This window comes from Hibiscus syriacus, unplaced genomic scaffold (assembly GCF_006381635.1).
Source record: "Hibiscus syriacus cultivar Baekdansim isolate YM2019G1 unplaced genomic scaffold, ASM638163v2 tig00111392_pilon, whole genome shotgun sequence".
Taxonomy (NCBI): Eukaryota; Viridiplantae; Streptophyta; class Magnoliopsida; order Malvales; family Malvaceae; genus Hibiscus; species Hibiscus syriacus.
The window spans coordinates 4,401,185-4,418,575 of NW_024063078.1; the positions used below are offsets into that span (position 1 = coordinate 4,401,185).

The 17,391-nt window shown below is 33.5% G+C and overlaps 2 protein-coding genes and 1 pseudogene across 2 annotated transcripts; 1 reads left to right on the plus strand and 2 right to left on the minus strand.

The window, feature by feature from the left end:
- The first annotated feature begins 1,793 nt into the window (after positions 1 to 1,793).
- LOC120160739 (phosphoprotein ECPP44-like) lies at positions 1,794 to 2,721 on the plus strand. The gene is made up of 2 exons (XM_039171088.1): positions 1,794 to 2,143; positions 2,229 to 2,721. Exons 1-2 carry the CDS (start codon positions 1,904 to 1,906, stop codon positions 2,601 to 2,603), a joined length of 615 nt encoding a protein of 204 aa, XP_039027019.1. The 5' UTR covers positions 1,794 to 1,903; the 3' UTR covers positions 2,604 to 2,721.
- Positions 2,722 to 2,843: 122 nt separating this feature from the next.
- On the minus strand, positions 2,844 to 5,560 carry LOC120160738 (alcohol dehydrogenase-like 7). Its single transcript, XM_039171087.1, has 10 exons — positions 5,471 to 5,560; positions 5,233 to 5,369; positions 5,104 to 5,150; positions 4,468 to 4,793; positions 4,297 to 4,379; positions 4,128 to 4,203; positions 3,935 to 3,999; positions 3,607 to 3,702; positions 3,222 to 3,386; positions 2,844 to 3,107 (listed from the first exon to the last, which is right to left on the minus strand). Exons 1-10 carry the CDS (start codon positions 5,523 to 5,525, stop codon positions 2,991 to 2,993), a joined length of 1,167 nt encoding a protein of 388 aa, XP_039027018.1. The 5' UTR covers positions 5,526 to 5,560; the 3' UTR covers positions 2,844 to 2,990.
- Positions 5,561 to 13,350: 7,790 nt separating this feature from the next.
- On the minus strand, positions 13,351 to 17,191 carry LOC120160682 (annotated as a pseudogene).
- Between the last annotated feature and the right edge of the window lie 200 nt (positions 17,192 to 17,391).

Here is a 17,391-nt window from a genome sequence, read left to right on the forward strand (position 1 = left end):
AGGTGAAGCTTAAAAGATTTGATATTTCATCAAATCATATTATTCAAGCCCTTGCCTTAAATAATCCGAGTATTAAGAATGTAGATTTGTCTGCTTGACGAGACTAATTACTATGATTTTATGAGTTGTTTTTGATTAACTGGCTTCGAAGATCCACCACCCAACCTGCCAACTTAATAATTGTTGACATGAATGCTTGTTGCCTCCTATGCCCACATAATAACCCCCTATATGAAGATTTGATCGAAATAAGCACAATATCTTTTTATTTTATATTATTCATAGTATTCACATCTTTATCGGACAAAAAAACGACATCAAATAAATTTATTGGTATTGATAGCTATTATAATGAAATATGATATGTTGTTTTGTATGATTTTTTACACATGTAATTCCTGTTTCTACTTTCTCTCGAATGAAGTGATATAGAACTCGAATGTATTTCTTTTAGATCCCTCATAAGATGTAAAGTTCCCTAAGATGTATTTCTTTCTTTGAAAGCGAAATCTTCATATTATTTCTGTCCCAATAAATTTACTTAAATATAATTTTATTTGTTGATCCTAAGTCATCCATTCCAAAATTCCAAGTCAATTGTGCATTTAATTCTTCAATATAATTTTGTTAATGTTTACAGCTAACATGTCATCTACTATACATAACAAAAATATAAAAAATCATTTTCATCAAACTTTTTAAAATAAGCACAAAGATTTGTATTGAATTTGTTGTATCCAAAACACACGATGAAATAATCAAATCTCTTATACTATCATACTGGCACATGCTTTGGACTGCATAAATTTGTTTAACATGAAAATCAAATTCCTTTTTATATATTCTAAACCTTAAGGCTCGAGCATATAAATTCCTTCATAACAGGCTCGCTCATATAAGTTATGGGCAATAAACCAAACCAATAGAAATAGGCCCATGTTTACAATTTTAATGCAGGCCTAAAGCCTCATGCGAAAAGATAACCCCAAAATTAAAATTAATAATGAGACCTGTCCTTTTAAAGTTCCTTTAACTCATACTAATGGAATAATTGGTACGTGCCCCTTTCGAATTGATTAACTTATCTCATTTGAATAAATACAAATAAATGATGTCACTTGAAGTGCGTATAGATAATTCCAATAACCACAAATGTCCAATCTTATTACAATTTTCAGCTAGAGGCGTGATCTTTTTAAATTGCATCTCACGACATGATGTTGATAAGTACCAAATTTAAGTTGAGAATAAGTGATTAACGTAAACCGAAGCCGTTTCATCTCCATACTTCAAAATCTCGAACCCTCTTTTGCATTCCGACGCTCAACACGTGTCCTAACATCAGTATCCTCTGTGGGGCCTACACACCGACAATCGCACTCCAACCAGGTCCCACCAGAGACAAACTTATCCCCATGTGTCATCATTTTAGTGGTCGTCTGGTACACACTGATTTAATTTTTACCTTTATGGCGTTTGACTGTCATTTTCCCACCAGCGCATCTCATAGAATAGCTTAAATACTCGCTGTCTTAAGCTGGCAACTTACAGATGTCGGGTGGATAAAGGGAGTGAGATACAGTCAAGTAGCTTGAGAGAGTAAGATAGTTTTAAAACATATTTATTATACAAAGTTTAACGCAGAGGTCGGTTACACTTTAAGGGATGGCGCTCGATTTGCAAACTCGTTTAGCTTCCTTCCGTTTATTTTTTTTTTAAATTACTTAACTGCGTTAGATCCGTGTTCAGTGAGTCGATTGACGCTTTTCACGTACTATATAACCCCATTCTTTCTTCTCTCAGAACCATCAATTTGCAGCCAACTTTGAATTAAGTGAAGTGATACATTAGCCAACTTTGATCGTTTATATTTCTTGTGGTTTAGTTTCTGGTTGATCTGAAAATGGCGGAGCATACCAACGTTGGCGGTGAGCAAGGAGAAGTGGAGAGCAAGGACAGAGGGATATTTGATTTCTTGGGGAAGAAAGAGGAGGAGAAGGCTGAAACTCAACCGGAAACGATGGCCACTGAGTTCGAGAAAGTTAAGATAGAAGAAACAAAGGCAGAGGAGGGACACAAGGGAGACGAGAAGAAGCCCAGTCTCCTCGAGAAGCTTCACCGATCGGATAGCAGCTCCAGCTCTGTAAGTATTTTCATTGTCTTTAATGTTCTAGAAGTTTCCTATATTTGGATATATCATAACATGCTTATGTTTTGTAAATGTGCAGTCTAGTGACGAGGAAGAAGGTGAAGGCGGAGAGAAGAAGAAGCAGAAGGAGAAGAAAGGATTCAAGGAGAAGATCAAAGAAAAAATCGGTGGTGAAAAGAAAGAAGATGACACGGCGGTCCCGGTGGAGAAGTGCGACTCAGAGACGCCGGAGAAGGGTTTCATGGAAAAGATCAAAGAGAAGCTCCCCGTGCAACATAAGAAAGATGAAGAGGTTACCGCACCGCCACCAGCTGCGGCTGTACCAGCCGAGAAAGTAACGGTGGTGCACCATGAAGAAGATTCGAAAGAGAAGGGATTTTTGGAGAAAATCAAGGAGAAGATTCCCGGTTACCATTCCAAAACTGAGGAGAAAGATACCGCTGCTTCCCATTAAAGAGTCGGTACTTCTTATTTGAAGCAAAAAAATGTCTATGGGATTGCCTGTTCTTTTTTGTTTTGGTTACATATTTCATGTTTGTGTCCTTTTTTTATTCTGTTTGCAAGTAAAAAAAGTGTGTTACTCTAGTTAAAAAATAGTAATAATATGTGTAAGAAATTATTATGTATTTCCTTTCTTTTTTAATTATTTTGGATTTGTTTCGCAATGGGCATAAATTAGGTTTATAAACATCTGAATTTAAACGACATTAGTTTATTAAAACATATAGACAATGATGCAAACTCGTACATTTTAAAGGGCAAACTCAGATACTTTATGACAATATAAACGGGACACGAGTGAAAGCCCTGTTATTATTTAGTGAAAGCGTGTATAAATCACTCATTTGTCCATCCATATCACGCATCGGATGCACTTTCCTCCCAGAAGTAATTCAAAGGCTTTGTTGATGTCTTCAAACCTTATATCATGTGTCACAAATTCATCCACCACTAATTCCTGCATTACAATATAACCACTTAAAAAAATAACTAACACTATTTCCGTTCATTCAATGATCTTAAAAAGATATAAAATTAATAGAAACGATCATATAATATATATCATATCTACCTTGTCAGTGTAACGTTTTAGCAGAAGTGGGAGATCAGATTTGGTTTTGACTCCTCCATACAAGGAACCAGTGAGGATTTTCCCAGAATGAAGAACTTCAAAAGAGCTTAAGTTCAACTGTGCACCTGGCTTGTCCACTCCCAAAACAATAGTCTTTCCCCAACCCTGCAATTGCACACAATTGAAGTATATTGTATACATATCTTGCTTGGTGTTAGCAACATTATTACATGTCCACCCAGAGATGAAACAAGGGTAGATCTTAAAATTTCCAAGCCAGAACCTAAACTGATGATAATCTGGGAACATATGCTTTTGCAAAATGTTTAAAGGTATGTGTAGGGACGTATGTGATTGTGACTTTGTCAGAGACATAAAGGAATACCTTTCGACAGCTTGCAAAGGCTTCTTGTACCAAGGATGCTATCCCAACACATTCAAAGCAGTAATCTGCACCTCCTGCAGTCATCTCCATGAGAACCTGCTCAATGTTAAAATGGAAAAGAAAAAAAAGAAGGTAAAATCTACAAGTTGGTAAATTAACCAGTTACTCATGAAGGTTACATGTTCCTCAAAATCTGCTTCTTTTGCTGCACATTTTATTTCAAAACAAATGATTCACAAAAATATTTCTGCTCCATCAAAACTGCTCAAAATGAACCGAAAACTTCAAAATTAACTGAATTCTAAGGCATAAGCAACAACAACAAGACCTGGCTTAAAGATTTGTCCCCACATTCTTTTGAATTGATAAACTCGGTGACTCCAAATTTTTTTGCTGTATATATATGTGAAAGAAGAAACATCAACTAACAAAACCATACAAAACAAGCCATCATTATCATATGCAACTATCACTACTCATATAAGGAGATTTTGGCTGTTTTCAAATAATGAATTACTCACCAACTTCAAATTTATCGGGGTTCACATCCACTCCTATAATCCTACTTGCACCACATAATTTTGATCCCTTTGCAACCTGGGAAACAAAGCAGGCTGTGAATCAGTCTTTCCAGCTTGCAAGCATGGATAGGTATCGTATTGCCAGTGAAACATCAGATCGAGATTATACTGCTAGTCCGATCGATCCGAGCCCGAAGATGACAACAGTTGATCCTGCCTCAACATTTGCTGTTTTGCAAGCCGCACCAACCCCTTAAAAACCAATAAGGAGCTCTTTGTCAGATTTTTTTATCAAACACTTTGCAAACAGGAAATGCCAGCAAGATCAAAGCACAATTACCTGTAGCTACACAACAGCCAAAGAGGCATGCCCTATTTGGAGGGATTGAAGGATCAATCTTGACTACATGGCACACATCAACCACCGTGTACTCAGAGAAACTCGAAACGAATAGGAAATGATATAAAGTCTGTCCTTTAAGGTCAGTGAACCTGCTAGACTCGTATCTAGGCATCCATGGATGGACCTTGAATGGGAATTTTGAGCATAAATTGCTCTGTTTGGAACAACAATCATCACACTCTCCACATTCTGACAAGAAAGTTGGAATGACGATATCCCCTGCTGCTACCTCGTTTACATTCTCACCCACACTCTCCACCACACTGAAACATAATGTCCAAGTTGTAAATTAAATGAAGAATGAATTTTTCCCTTGATTTTGTTAGCAGTATTGTAATATAATCTAAATTATATATTATGAAAAAAAATCACATTACAAAGAATTTAACTGTAAAACTGAATTGAATTATATCTGTTACTATTATATCGAACACGATAGAATTCTTTCCCTTGGGTTTAAATCATAAAGACTGGTTAAATAAAAGTCAAGGTTTTGATGTGATGCAGAGAAATAGCAGGCAAATGTAAAATGCAAGGAAAAAACAGAAAGGTCAAAGAAGAAAACAGGTTCACCCGACCGCCTCGTGGCCTAGGATTCTGGGGAAACAAGCAGGAGGCACCTTCAAAGGATAATTAAATTTCAGGTAAGCAAAAAGAAGGACGAAACTTATAAAAAAAAAGAGCAGAATTCCGTTGAGAAACCTTCAGTTTCCAGAACATGATGTCGCTGTAACAGAGAGATGTGCAGATGATCCGAATTCGAACTTCGTACGGACTCGGAGGAGCCACCATGATTTCCTCTATCACTAGAGGCTCGCCTGCTTCGCGAGAAATTGCAGCTGAAACGGAGAGCAACACTCGGTTTCATGCTTTAACAAAGCAAAGCAAAGCAAAAAAGAAAGGAAAAAGAAAAACTGGGAAAAGTTCGTTGAGAGTTTACCTTTGCACCGAATTGGTTTTCCGGATGTTTCGCTTGGCGATTTGACGTCCGCCATAGTCAGGGAAATACAAAGGCGATGATTGGTTGGTGGAACGGACTGTGCAAGAAGTGAAGCGGCCACTTGACTATTTTTATAGGGTCAAGAAAGTTTGAAACGAGACGAAATCTATTTATAAATTGAATATGTTGATTTATTCTCTTCGCCGATGGTATTTGATATGTGTACTAACAAAACTAATTCTAAAAAGGGTAACTTTTAATAAATTAATTAATTAAATTTTTAATAAATTAAAATTATTATAAAATAGTATATGTTTGAAAAAATTTAACCAATTGCTAACACATTATGCGCAACTCCTCTAACTGATTAGGGGTAAGCAAAACTTGAGTCGATTCGAAAAATTTGATTTTTTTTATATAACTTGAAGAATTTTTAGTAATGGATTGATTTTTAAGTTTGAATTGAATCCTCTACTCTGTATGATACATATATATCACATATGGAAAAAAATGAAGAAATATATATGTATGTATATGATTATAAAACTATTTAAATTTAAATCAAATAATATCGTAATATTATAAATATTTACAATTAAATTTATATAAAAACTCAAAAATAGACCCAACTCGAATTTTATAAACTCAATTTGAATTGAAAAATTCAAGTCAACTCGAGTTATAAAATAGACTCATCAAGTTAAATAACTCAAAATTTTTTACTATACTCGATCAAATGCTCACCTCTGCGTATGACTTCTAAGGAGACTATCATTTTTTCTAAATTGAAACCACTTTATATGTCAAGAAATCGATTTTCTTTATTTTGAAAATGATAATGCACAAATATTAATTAAATAAAATATATCATAAAAGTATAGAAAAATATGGTTTAAATATATCTAGAATCTTAGTCTTTTTCCTAGTTTTGTTTCGATTTTAATGTTAATTGTTGATCTAACATATATAGAAAAAAGGATAATTTTAATTTTAAAATTTCTAATTTTTTTTATTAATTTGATTTTAAGTCTTTAAAAATTGTACGAATCAAAAGGATAATTTAATTTTAAAATTTTAAAATTTTTATTTATTTTATTTTAAGTTTTTTAAAAATTGTATGAATCAACTAATTTCAATAATTAAAGGATTTGTTGTTACCTTTTAAGGTCTCATGTCCAAACACCACATGTGCCACGAGCATGAATATTCATTGTCAAAACACTGAAATATATATTATCTTGTATTTATCTCATATTTATTAAAATAATAAAGATTGAAGTTATCATTAATTAAACAATATAATTTTTCAATTATTTACATTTATTAAAATTGATAAAAAAGTTATTTTATACGTGTAGGAATAAAAAAGTATTTTTCTTTAAGTTAATTGTTTGTTTGATGCATGTATTATAATGAATTTTTTTTAGGTAGTCCTTTCAGTTCCAAGGTTTTATCTTAATCAAATAGGATCAACCCGCGACACACACATAGTTTTGGTAGATGAATCTCTCAACATAGATTTTTTACACACATAAAAATTCAAACTCAAAACCTTACTTCAACAATATTAAATTTCTTACCAATTGAAGCAACATATGTTGATATTATAATGAATATTTCAATTTCATATAAATTATTTTTTCTCTTAATTTTGTACATGAAATTTGTAATCGTAATTATTTATCTACTTTTATCACAAAATCTGATGTGATAGTGACATAGCGTGCCAATAAAAAACATACATGTGACATTTTTTGAAAAATATATATAAGAATTGAATATTTATTTTCTAAAAAATATAAAAAAATATTCATATCAACAAATGAATTTACACAATAAATTTACATAAATGAATTTACATAAATATTTTATTGATTTATCAATTTCACCCTTAATATTAATCACATGGAAAATATTGATTCGTTACACAATATAAACTTAAAAATTTACAATTACGAATAAAGAAACAATAACATAAGGATCAAGATTAATAACCTACTAGGAATTAACCTCACTATATTTATTCCTTCGATTAATAACCTTCGATTAATAACAACATGAAGATTCTTTTACCAAAACCACTCACGGGTCTTCGTCTGTGTGTAGTAAGGAACCAACTGGAATTTACCAAAAGCTCCCATCATATGCAGCTGGAAATTTACACGAAGCTAATGTCCAAAAATTCCCAATCTTTGTCGTGTACTCTTTCATTTGATTTGATATTTTTATATTTGACGTAAAAATTATATGATAAAATATGGATCATTAATTCGATTAATTTAAAATTATTTAATTTGAATAATTCGATTAATTAGAATATTCACTTCTAATTTCTCATGCTCTTAATTCCTTTACCATTTTAAATTCATTTTTTATTAAATTTGAATTATATGTTTTTAACGTTAAAATATCTATGTAACTTTAATTTCTATATGATATTTATCTAACTTCAATTTCTATTGTAACAATAAATTTATGTTTTATAATTTAGTCCATTATTTTACATTTTATTTAATTTAGCTTTTTGCTATAAATTTTTTCTTTTCATCCTTTCTTTACTCTTCTATAATCTTGTCAATCTTTCCCCAAAGTATCTTCTTTTTTAAAATAAAACTATAAATATATTTTATAATTTTAGATGATATTTGATATATTAAAAACATCACAATATTAAAAATATGAATAAATATTTTTTTTGTAGCGTTAAAAAATCAATAAATAAGATCAATCTATACCAAAATATTATAAATATTTATAATTAAAATATCTTAAGTTCAGACTTACTCAATTTTTAATCAAACTTTTAGACCCAAATGTTTTCTTCTCTTTTTTTTCCCAGGTCGTTTCCGCTCAATTCCCATATGAATTTGTCATCTTCAACCTCAAAAGTCTGCGAATTTACATCTATTCCTTTTGTTTCAACAATCTTTACGAAAGAAGACACTGTGAAGAAAAAATAAGGGTACAATTGAAAAATCAATAAAATTCTTAGTGAAATTGAAAAATCAATTAAGAATAAAATTGTGAATTTTTTATTAAATAATAACGGTGAATTGAAAAATGAATTAAGCTTTCAGGATTAATTTTATTACTTTTAAAGTTAATGATTTTTTAAACTATATCGTGTTTATCGTTGATTGATTAGAATACTTTTATATATTTTTCAAAAATATTTATTTATTTTTATACATAATTTGATTTTAAAATGATTAGAACTGAAAATGAATATTTTTATTTTTAAAATGAATAATTTGATATTAAGAATTAAATTTTATGATTTTTTATTAAAAAAACATAAAATAACTTGATATATAAATGCAAAACCTACTAATTATGGGAACTTCCATTTTGTCTGCCTAGGTAACGTCCGATCTTTCTTTCTTTATTGGAATGGGTTGCCTATCGCAAAATTCTGCAAGAATTTCTGGGTTACAGTTTTTTTCGGTTTCATATGGTCTATTTGGATTTCAAGAAACGATGTTTTGTTCAATGATAAGTCTCTATGCAAAGATCAAATTTATGCATCGGCCTTGGCAAATTTTGGTTTCTGGTGCAAATGTATTTGGCTAGATGCTCGGTTCTCTATTCAGGATCTATTCTTCTGCCCGAATGGAATTATGGTGTTCGTTTAGTCTCGAGTGTACATGTGCTGAATGTTGGAGTGTAGTCTATTGTGGAGCAACTGTTGTGTCTCTCGTCCCGTTGTGTGCAGATTGGTTTCATTGTCTTTCATCTGTGCTGGAGTCTATAGCAGATTGCCGTGGAGGCTCTGCCTCGAGTTTTGCATTTTTGCTTTGGCTGCCTCGTTTGTTGTTGGTCTGGTTAGGTGTTATTTGCATACATTTCACTGAACGACCGTTCATTGTGCTGGGTGTTAGTTGCCCAGGTGATAAGTATAGGCATTACGGTGGTTTCTTCTTTTCTCGTCTCGTCGGTTTGTGCCTACTACTGTTTCTCTGAGGTTCTGTTGGGATGTGCTTGACATTGGGTGTCGCCTTGGTGTTCACCGTTTACTGTTGGGTTGGGTGTGGTTTTCCAGTAACCTGTGCTTAGGTGGGTGGTGTCTGTCTTGGGCTTGGTGATCTGCCGCGTTTGAATGTGTGCTGTTGCTGCAGCTGTCTTGTGTGTGCTTTGGCTAGTTAAGAGTCGACTGTTCTCCTCTCTCGATTGGGGCCTGGTTGACTCCAGTGATGGGTGGCTGTTTCTATTTCGTGGGCAATCTGAGTGGTGCTTATCTCAGTATGGAATGCTGCAGTCGTTGGTGGTGGTAGAAGCTGCCCATGATTTTGGCGCTGCTAGTAGATGCTCTCTAGTGTCCGCTCCTGTGTTTGTGTAATGCTTTGCCGTTTTTGTGTTCTGATTTATGTCGGGTCCTATGCAGTTTGGGGAGCTGGCTGGCGTGTGATTGCTGCCCTTGTAGTTGGGTGTTGGAATGGGGAGGCAGGGTCTGTGCTGCTGTTTCCATGGTATTGGGTGCGTTGTGATTTCAACGTTTTGCGTATTGCACGAGGTTAACAAGTTGTGCTGTGTATATATGAGCATAGACACTCTTTCTCCTCCCTTTAGATTTAGGTAAGTTTTCTATTGAGGTCCATGCTTGTATCCGATTTTGTATTTGTCTCGACTATTAAATACAAAATCAACCCTTTTCAAAATAAAAATAAAAATAAAAACTATTAAATAGTAAAATAATAATAATTATATAACAATAAATGATATATTTTATTAACTAAATTGATATATTTTACTTGCTATCAACTGTACAAAAAGGAAATTAATTGGCAAATTTGGTGATGGTTGGCGTAATGGAAGTTTTCAATTAATGATCTCTTTTGTAGAAGTTTCCATAGGTTGGTTTAAGATTATTTATGGTAATGATATACACTTATTAATTTTTTTTTTTACTAATTCGTTGTTTGGTTCACCAGAAAATTAGAAGCATGAACAAGAAAATTGAAAGGGATATAATTTTAGAAAATTATACAAAAACGCTTTTTTAATTCACCTTTTTCTTTTTAATTGGATTATTTAAAAAATGATTATTTTTATTTTTCGGTTATGATAATCATTTAAAATACACCAAGAGTCAATTTGATTCATTCATGTACCTATCATTTAATGATATGTATATAGGAAGATAAAATTACTGGTCCACATTAAAGAAGAAGAAAAACTGAATCATATGATTTTATTGTAAAAATATAAAATCATTTTAATTTAATTCAGACAAATTATAATTTTCTTAACAATAATTTTATTTTGGATACCATATCTAACATCGTTGATTAAATATTATTATTACTTGATATACAGATGTGAATGCAAGATTTAATGTTAAGAGAGGCGAACTTCTAACATAATATAGGGAGGCGAACTTATAAAATTTTAAGGGACGAGATAGATTATTGATAAAAATACAAATAAATTATCTAAAATATATGATAATATGAAATTTCTAGGAAGCAACTATCCTCACTTGCTCTTCAGTCTCCCCGATCCATCCCTATTGACGCATTATGACTTTAATTGAACTATTTAATCTTTAATGTTAATTGTTACCTTTCGTAATATTCAATTCTTTTAGACATGTAAATGTATCAGTTAAAATATGAGAATTATATGTTTTTTCAAACAATTAGAATATAGATAAATTTCAAATACGAAAGTAATAATGGACAATACATTGTGTCATTCTCCCTATACGACTATGATAGCATTCTTGAATGGTAAATGAAAAAAATAACCTACGAACATGAGTTTCATATAATGTTTCTTTACAACTTCTAAAATATATTTTTAAAATAACTTTCAACACAATAATAAAGTAACGGTGAATTGTAACAATTACTCTATAATATTATGATCCAATTATTCGAAATCTCATACCATAACAAATTATATAAAAAATATGATAATTTATTTTCTAACACTCATTGATCTTATCGACTTCAACAAATTATTCATGGTAAAGATATTACACAACTAGAAAAAATGATATTCATAAAGTTAATGCGAAAACAACACCACTCACTATTATATTATAAATAATGTTATGATCTATCTATAAAATGATAATAATAATTTATAAATATTTAAACTCTGGGATACATAATAGCCAAATAGAGACCGTGATGAATATTTCACGTTTCTCTTCATTTGGACATTGCTGTCTTCATTCATCAACCAACTTTGTTTTAAAATGGACAATTGAAAGATGCTAAGAATGAAGTATTGATTTATATACATACAAAGTATTTTTTTTTTGTACAACACTACTAGAAAGATTAATGCAGCTTTAAATATCTGCTAAAAAAAGAGATGGTTTATGATTATCATTTGTAGTTTATAATTTAATTTAAACATACTACCAAAAAATTAAATGAATCAACTGATCATGTCTCAACCAACAATCATTAGATAAATTACTTACACTTATGTATTTTTTTATGAATTTTTTTAATGAATGAGTGAGTGTTTTTCGTATTATGTATTTAAAATTTTATTTTAGTGTATCTATTTTATTCTGAGTTATATATTGTATTGAAAAACGTTAAACTGAAATTAAATTTTGATTAAGTTTATGTTGCGTGGAATTACTTCTTTTGACAAGCAACAATAATTTACAGTGTTTAGGTTTTTATTCAATAACTTTCAAAGTTTTTTTTACATGAAGCTTTTATATTTTAACTAAAACTATGTCTTCAAATTGACTAGAAAGTGAATATTATAAGATAAGATAATATTTTATGCGGATAAACCATTATAAAATAAGCGTTTTTTTTTCAATTGATATGTTGCAATATATCGATTAAGTTTAATTTAGTTGATATCGTTATAAATATATTATATAAGCCATATAAAAGGACACATGATTAAATATTTTTAATGAGAACATTGTACAAAGTTGGCATCTCTATGGCTACGGGGCTTTCGTCGAGATAGTGTTTCAGAATAATGAGAACATTGTACAAAGTTGGCATCTCGACGGTTACAACATCTTTGTTGTCAGGAAAGCACAATTGTTTCACATCGATAATCCAAAAGACATATGCTTGGGTTTGTGCTGAATGATATTAGTTTCTGAACTATTCCGGAATGCAGTATGGATGGAGGACAATGGACACCTGCTAGTAGGCGGGGAGACAATATCCACGACACGGTTCACGATGTACGACTCAGGTAAAATCGTCACATTTCTCCATTTAGCTCAGCTTAAAACTCATTTTCCCGCCAAAGAACAAGATGTGATATCTGATTTAATGGTGAATGCATTATGCAGGTGTACCCAAGTCTTGGACGACAGCTTTGGGCAAGACAATATCTGGGAAAACAGCTTTTTTTGCGTGTATAAACGACATCAACTTCATTAAGGGATTGATTCCTGATCCCCAATAATGCACTGTTCTGGTCCCGACCAAGCGGCCATCTCACCAGGCCGCTCTAAGCGAGCATAGAGTAAAATATCCAGGTTTCCGCAGAGAAAGTTCTCCGGCTTAGAATTAAATAGATCATTAATGGTGCTAATGTGAACTATGAACTAGTATGCTTATAAGTTTAAATTATTTGATCTCAGCTCGAGGTCGCATTTTTCTTCTCACGACTGGTGTTCTTATATTGTATGATTACCAATCTATGGACCTTAGCTACAGGCCGATACCGATAGCGGCATGTGTATATCTTAGTGGTGCAGACAGGGATAGAATGGCTCATATAATCATATGGCAAATGGTGAAAGTATTTTCTTTATAATCCAGTAAAAAAAAATGAAAGCAATCTCTTTTGTGATCAATAATTCCTCAATGAACAAGGGAAAGGGCAAACTTATCTTTCCTTGATCCCCACCGTAAAGGAATGAGATAAAAAGTAAATAAAATTCTAACTTTTCCATCACATCAAGCTACTCAATCCAAGATGCACCCAACATCTTGGCCATGAATCCATATCGGTCACCAGCTTCATCAATCTGCATAACACAAAATGAATAGAAAGAATATGAACATTGCTGAACCCATCTGTTCCTTAAGATGAATACCTATCATTTCTATGATAATGAAGTCTAAAAACTGCATAGGCGAAGTTATTAGCGTGACATATATATGAACACTGGTTGGCAAAACCCATAACATAAAATGTCTTTGTTAAGAATGATTAAATTATTTTGCATTTGATGTACTACTGTTACTAACCTCGATCCGTACTAGTACTTGTTTACGAAACAAGAAATCAAAAATAAAAGCATACCATTTTCTGCGTTGGGCGTCCAGCTCCATGTCCAGCCTTGCATTCGATACGGCCTATAATCAGGTTGGTCTGGGGGCTCTTCTCTAAGCTTGTGCACAAAACATATTGCAGTGTCTGATAAAATAAGAAAACACACACAAAAAAATTAATGGACCAGCCTTACTCGGTTACAATACAGGAGCAAAGTGAGAAATTATATTTGGGAGCTTCTTAGTTTGTGCGCTATGTAGATGGGTGAAAAATATGACAGGTGATGGATGATTCAAGGACTCACTGCCAAGAATTTCAAAGAGTGTAATGGCACGACTCGATCATCATGATCGGCAGTCAATAGTAAAGTAGGCGGGTACTGCAATGATTGATCAGGATACTGTTCCCATGGTCTTCGTACATTATGCAGCGGCGAGTACCTTGCAAAAGAATAAGATAAATTGGAAATTATGTTTGTAAATAACCAACTAGTGTTTATGCCATTTGGCATTTTATGCTTTGTTTCTCCCTCGGGTGCAGAAGACAACCTTTTACATCTATGTTTGACATCAGATCAGATATTTGATAGCATAAGTCTGATTTATATTATTGTATTGCAGAGCTACGGATTTGAATTAAATGAAGGTTTTATACAACAGAAATTCACTCACTTGATTAGCCAGTGAAACTCTTCCTCCTTGTCAGAACATCCATAATCTGACGTCCATGCATGGCCTTCAAACAGAATCTTGATCAACATATATGTATATATATAACACTAAAACAAGTATACCATAAAGCTAAAAGATGCAAAGCAAACTAACCAATGGTGAACTTGTGAAATCGCAGCATGTCCATCACACCAACATGAGCCAAAGCACAACCAAAAAGATCCGGTCTCTGCCAAAAACAAATTAGCTCAATAATGAAAATGGAAAGATAATGATACAAGGTTTATGCAAATTTCAGTCAACCTGGTTTATGCAAGCCCCAACGAGAAGCCCACCATTGCTTCCACCTTCAATACACAACTTTTCAGACCTAGTATAGCCAGCAGATATAAGATACTCAGCAGCAGAAATAAAGTCATCAAAGCAATTTTGCTTCTTGGAAAGAGCACCAGCTTTATGCCATTCCTCTCCGTATTCTCCCCCACCTCTGATGTTGGCAATGCAGTAAAAAGCACCCAAATGCCTTGTAAGTACAATACGACTCACACTGAATGTTGGTGTGAGACTAATGTTAAATCCACCATATCCATACAGCAAGCAAGGTGTGACCCATCCAAATTAGTGTTCTTCCTACCCACAATGAACATTGGGATCTTGGTACCATCCTTACTTGTGACAAATACCTGAAACAGAAACAAAAGAATAAGAGAACATACTAAATGCATGCCATCGGAAGTTTGAAGTCGCCATATTGATAAATTAACAACCTGATTGACTTCAAACTCTGAGCGGTCAAATCCAGGCACACTAATTTCACGGAATATCTTCATCTCTGGTACCTCGGTGCCTAGATTGCACCGGTATACTATACCCGGAGTAAGAAAACTGGTAAAACCGATAAAAGCCACACTGTCTTCTCTCCGTGCCGAAATCCCATAAACAGTTCCAATGTCGATTGGCAACTGATGCAGCACTGATCCTGATTTCAAATCCCTTACTTGCAGCACATACTTCACATCACTCAGGTAACTGACGATCATTTGATTAACATTTACAGCATATGCTGATTCAAGCACATCCTTCTCAGCCTCTGGGATGACATCAAACCAGTTACTTGGTTCCTTCAGATCTACTCGAACAACCTTATATTTGGGGGCATTTTTATTGGTAAGGAAAGTAAAAACTGTGTCATCATTAGCAATAGCTTCATATTGTGCATCAAATGTATCGATTAACTTAACAAATGGGAGAGGACCATTCTTTTTCCTGAAACCCTCAAAACCTTCATTTAGCGAGGACATATCGCAGTAGTATAGTTTATTGACAGGGTCACAGCTCTCCCCAATAGTTAGGAGAAGATACTGCACATCAAAATTTAAAAGGGAAAAAATGAGAAACAAAAAATTTGCTTTCTCCTGGCATTTGATCTCCAGGTTCTCTAACTGTTAACATTATGAATTAGTGTAGTTTCGTTAATACAATATGATATAAGATATAACTCTTCAGAAACATGAAAATACAGTGAAATTAGGTTAAAAGAAGCAGCTTAATCTAGATATACATTCCCATGTCGCAAACATGACACCCTTTTACCTTTCCATCATCTGTGACACTACCTGCCACAAAGTGCTTAGGATTTTCACGATCTTTCCAGCATAAAATATCTTCACTTTGTTCTGTACCAAGAAAATGATAGTACAGCTCTTGATTAAGGTTAGAATCGGTCTCCGTTCCAGCATCGACACTTCCCCCTCTCTACATAATAAATATACCATAACCTCATTTCGATTTTCAAAATCTATGAAGTATCTACTCTAATCAAAACATCATTTTTACTTACTTGGGTGCCGGATAACGACTATAGAAAAATCCTTTGCTATCATGGGTCCAACTTATACCTGAAAACTTCACCTGTGAACCAAATTGATTTGCAGGGTAAGCCGAATAATCATCAACAAGCACTTGTAACAATTAAGACTAAAAGTTCTATTAGCTCACCCATGATAAAGTATCAGGCTCAGATGATTTATCCTCAACGCGCATCACTTTAATTGTCACCCAATCACTGCCACTGGAACTAAGCCCATATGCCAAGTACTTAGCATCCTCACTCACAGACAAGGAGCTCAACGACACAGTTCCATCCTCACTAAGCGAATTCGGGTCAAGTAATACCTCAGCTTCTCCATCCAAACTATCCTGGAAAAAAGAACAAAAACCCCACACCAGGTCAGTTCTTGAATTCCTTAATACAAAAAAGAAAAAAAAACCTTTCGAATAGAATCTTTGGATTACGAACCTGAACGTAAAGGACATTTTGGGCTTGAAGACCAGTGTTATGGTGATAGAAATACTTTTTGCCTCGCTTGAAGGGGACCTCATACCGTGGGTGATCAAAAAGCTTGGTGATTTTATCGCGAAGCTTATCCTTTACCTCGCACTTTTCAAACACCGATTCAGTTAATTTCACCTGTTTCTGAACAAAATCCTTCACTTCCTCAGCGTCAGGATCTTCAAGCCTAGAAAGGGAAATAATCGAATAGCATATTCAACAAAATCGATCTGAAATTTGAATAAAACGAAAAACAAATACGAAGGAAATTTCAATGAAAACAAACAGGGATTACCATCGATAAGGGTCAGCAACCTTAACGCCATGGTAATCGTCAACGACGGATTCATCTCGTCGAGCAATTGGATAATCTAAAGGGTCTTTCAACGCAGAAAGTGAACCCATGAGTCTAGCAGTGGAGAACAAAGACGGTTTTTGAAGCTTTGAAGAAGAAGGGTAGAGGAAATGGAAGATGTTTGGCCGTGCTGAGACTTTCACTAGTAATTGGGACCTAGGTTTCCGTGACGGCACGTAAAATGGGGGACTCTGATAAGGAGTGAGTGGCTCGCGTGTCGAATCATCTACAACTATATATACAAGAAACAATTAAAAAAGCACTTCACTAGGTTAAGTCCGCCTCTCTGTAGTTTACATGCAATCTGAAGTGTTGCCATTTTTGCTACAATATGTATTATTTGAAGGGTCTT

What these genes read in the sequence shown, in the direction of transcription:
- LOC120160739 (XM_039171088.1), top strand. Translation starts at nt 1,904, where the DNA reads ATGGCGGAGCATACCAACGTTGGCGGTGAGCAAGGAGAAGTGGAGAGC. An exon ending in CGGATAGCAGCTCCAGCTCT is followed by an intron (nt 2,144 to 2,228) that starts GTAAGTATTTTC and finishes GTAAATGTGCAG; the next exon opens with TCTAGTGACGAGGAAGAAGG.
- LOC120160738 (XM_039171087.1), bottom strand. Translation starts at nt 5,525, where the DNA reads ATGGCGGACGTCAAATCGCCAAGCGAAACATCCGGAAAACCAATTCGG. An exon ending in TGGCTGTTGTGTAGCTACAG is followed by an intron (nt 4,380 to 4,467) that starts GTAATTGTGCTT and finishes TTGGTTTTTAAG; the next exon opens with GGGTTGGTGCGGCTTGCAAA. An exon ending in TCGGATCGATCGGACTAGCA is followed by an intron (nt 4,204 to 4,296) that starts GTATAATCTCGA and finishes TTTGTTTCCCAG; the next exon opens with GTTGCAAAGGGATCAAAATT.